The sequence below is a fragment of the Thalia democratica genome, unplaced genomic scaffold (assembly GCF_965202585.1).
Source record: "Thalia democratica unplaced genomic scaffold, ktThaDemo2.hap1.1 HAP1_SCAFFOLD_1479, whole genome shotgun sequence".
In the NCBI taxonomy this organism is placed as follows: domain Eukaryota; kingdom Metazoa; phylum Chordata; class Thaliacea; order Salpida; family Salpidae; genus Thalia; species Thalia democratica.
In genome coordinates this window covers 26,818-29,513 of record NW_028140334.1, presented here as the reverse complement: position 1 = coordinate 29,513, position 2,696 = coordinate 26,818, and the positions used below count along the sequence as shown (strand labels likewise).

Sequence of the window (2,696 nt, the reverse complement as noted above, 5' to 3'; positions counted from 1 at the left end):
AAGAAGTGTTTTGAAAATTTTCAGTTTGTCAATGTGATTTCTTACATGAAAGAAGTGATTAGATTGGGATGTCCTCTCAATCGATCGGAAAGAGATCTCTTATACAGTAGTTTTAGTGAATTAAAATGTCCAATTAGCAACATACTAGAAGACGAAGACTTAGATGGAAAGCTGAATGGTAAATTAATAAAAAATGCTAAAGAAGCCATTTGTTGCTTGTGTATGGATGCAATCTACTTTTTAGAAGAAAATCCTATTGAAAAAGACCTCAATAGAGAAGCTGTTGCAGATTATAAGCTTTTCAAAGCTGTACAATATCAAGACCTAGCACTTTACACACCAAATGAATATAACGAGGATGCTGAAAATAAAGCTTTTGAGCTTTATGAAGAGGCAACAGAGATAGCAAAAGAAGGGGTAAGTCCGGCTCATCCAGTGAGACTCCAAATTGCCCTTAGTTTCTCACGATTTCACTTTGACGTACTCAATGATGATGACGTAGCTTATGAAATTGCCCATGAAGCTTTTCATGATGGTGTACCTGAACTACCTAACTTGATTGGAAGTTTAAAAGACCACGCAGAATTCTTATTAAGAGAATTGCTGGAGTTTGTTGACCCTGGGATAGATTACTAGATTAGCTCTTGTATAAAGTGAATTTATCTTTCTCTTTTGTTGAACTTAATTTGTTGGTTATGTTTAGAACATTGTACTATGTTGATAATAAACTAAGTTAAACTGATAGTATTTAACTTGTGTTAAGTAACTAACACAGTATATACCGAACATACATTAGATTTAGTATTTTACAAAATGTTATAAAATAATTGTTGACAATTATTAAATAAAAGTAAATTTATATTATATATTTTTGGGTTATAACTAGTAATTTTAACTTTGCTAAAACTGTTTATTCTTAAATCAAAGTTAATAGAACCTTATATTTTTCCTTTTCAGTTGAGTTCTTTTTTGTGAAGTATAACTCACCGTAAATTTAATACAATTAAGTTAATAAAGGGGAATTTCACATTGATTTTTCAAAAAAATTCTTATTTTTAAAAGTTTTTGTAATTTAAATTGTCTGTTTATAGCATTCTTAATTAATCAAATAAACATAAAATGTTAGACTATAAGCACAATGCTAAAGAAACCTTTTTGTAACTTGTGTTATGATGCATTCCTCCTATTAGATGAATGTTTTATTGCAAAAATAAAGAAGCTGTTGCTGGTAATAAGTGCTTAAAATGTAAAAAAAAACGGTCACTTGACATTTCACGTACTTGATAAATGTAATGAAGATGATAAAAACAAAGCACTTGAGCTTTATAACAGGAAACAGAGATAGCAAATGAATATCTGAATCCAGTTCATCTAGTAAGAACCTATATTGCGTATAATCTTTTGAATTGTTAGTAGTGTCTGCTTGATAATAAAGCTAAAGCTGTAGTAATTGCTAAATAGGCTTTAGAAAAAGGTTTTTCATTGTATATATGAGATAGCTGAAGTTTTAAAAGATATTTAGGAATACAAAATAAAACGATTGAAATATTTTATTGACAGTTTTTGATAGTTTATTAAAATTAAAACTTTTAATATAAATTCTTAAAAATGAAAACAGCCGGGTTTTATAACATTAAATTTTCCAAAAAAAATATATGCATTTTCAAAATCTTCTATCACTTTATTTTTTTTTTATAATACATTTTCTAAGTATGAGAACTAGGTTATAAGTAATTTTTTTAGACCTTTTTTTTTGAAAAACTGACTATTTTTAAGGATGTAAGTAAAATAATAAAAATAAACAAAACTAGACAAAATTATCGTTTTGTTATTTTTTCCTCCTACTGTACTTGATGTAAATTTTATCATGTGATATTTTTGGATACTTTATGTAGAGTATGATGTATTGTTTAATAAATATTTGAATTTTTTTTTGAGTTACATAACTTATTTGATCTTTTATCAAATTTGGGATGTCTTTTGAGTACTAAAAATTTAACTGTTATGCCTAACAATAAATAATTACTAATACAAAAAAAAATATTAGTTATAATTGATTTTTTTAATTTTAATTTTAAATACATTAGTTCCACTGATTGCAAGAAAAAAAAAATTAGTTATGAATACCAGTAAGCTTTTTTATGAAATATTGCGTATAAATAACATATATAAATGAAATATAAAATATTATGTGATGTTATGTTAACGTATTTTTTTTAAATAAAATAACGTAAGTGTGATTGTTTTAAAACGTGTAAATGTCTAAATAAAAGCATTGAATCGTATATTCATTAACTTGTTTTATTTAATAAATTTATCAACAGATTGGGCAAATATCAAACAATATAATTGAGCTGATGTTGTTTTAAATCTCAAGCCCTAGAGCATATTTTGTTTCTATATGTTAAACTTTAGATTTCTAACCACTTTCCTTAAAATAATTAAAAAAATAATTTGATTACTCAAAAGTTAAATACTTTGACTAATGAAAAATTGCGAAGAGCGGGAGAAGCTTTAAAAAAATACTATATTCATCAGTTAAATAAATAAATTTTGAACTAAAATGTGTTTTTTGACTATAAAAATTTATCATTTTTATCAATATTTCAAAATATCGTGAAAAAAAAAACAGTCTAAAAATCTAAAAGGCGTGATGTCACTTAAATTTCTAGTTCAAACTTCATTTTTTTCATACA

At 25.5% G+C, this 2,696-nt stretch overlaps 1 protein-coding gene across 1 annotated transcript; it reads left to right on the top strand.

Moving 5' to 3' along the window:
• The first annotated feature begins 45 nt into the window (after positions 1-45).
• Positions 46-636, top strand: LOC145848507 (14-3-3 protein 1-like). The gene has a single exon (XM_082953932.1). It carries the CDS (start codon positions 46-48, stop codon positions 634-636), a length of 591 nt encoding a protein of 196 aa, XP_082810058.1.
• Positions 637-2,696: the final 2,060 nt, after the last annotated feature.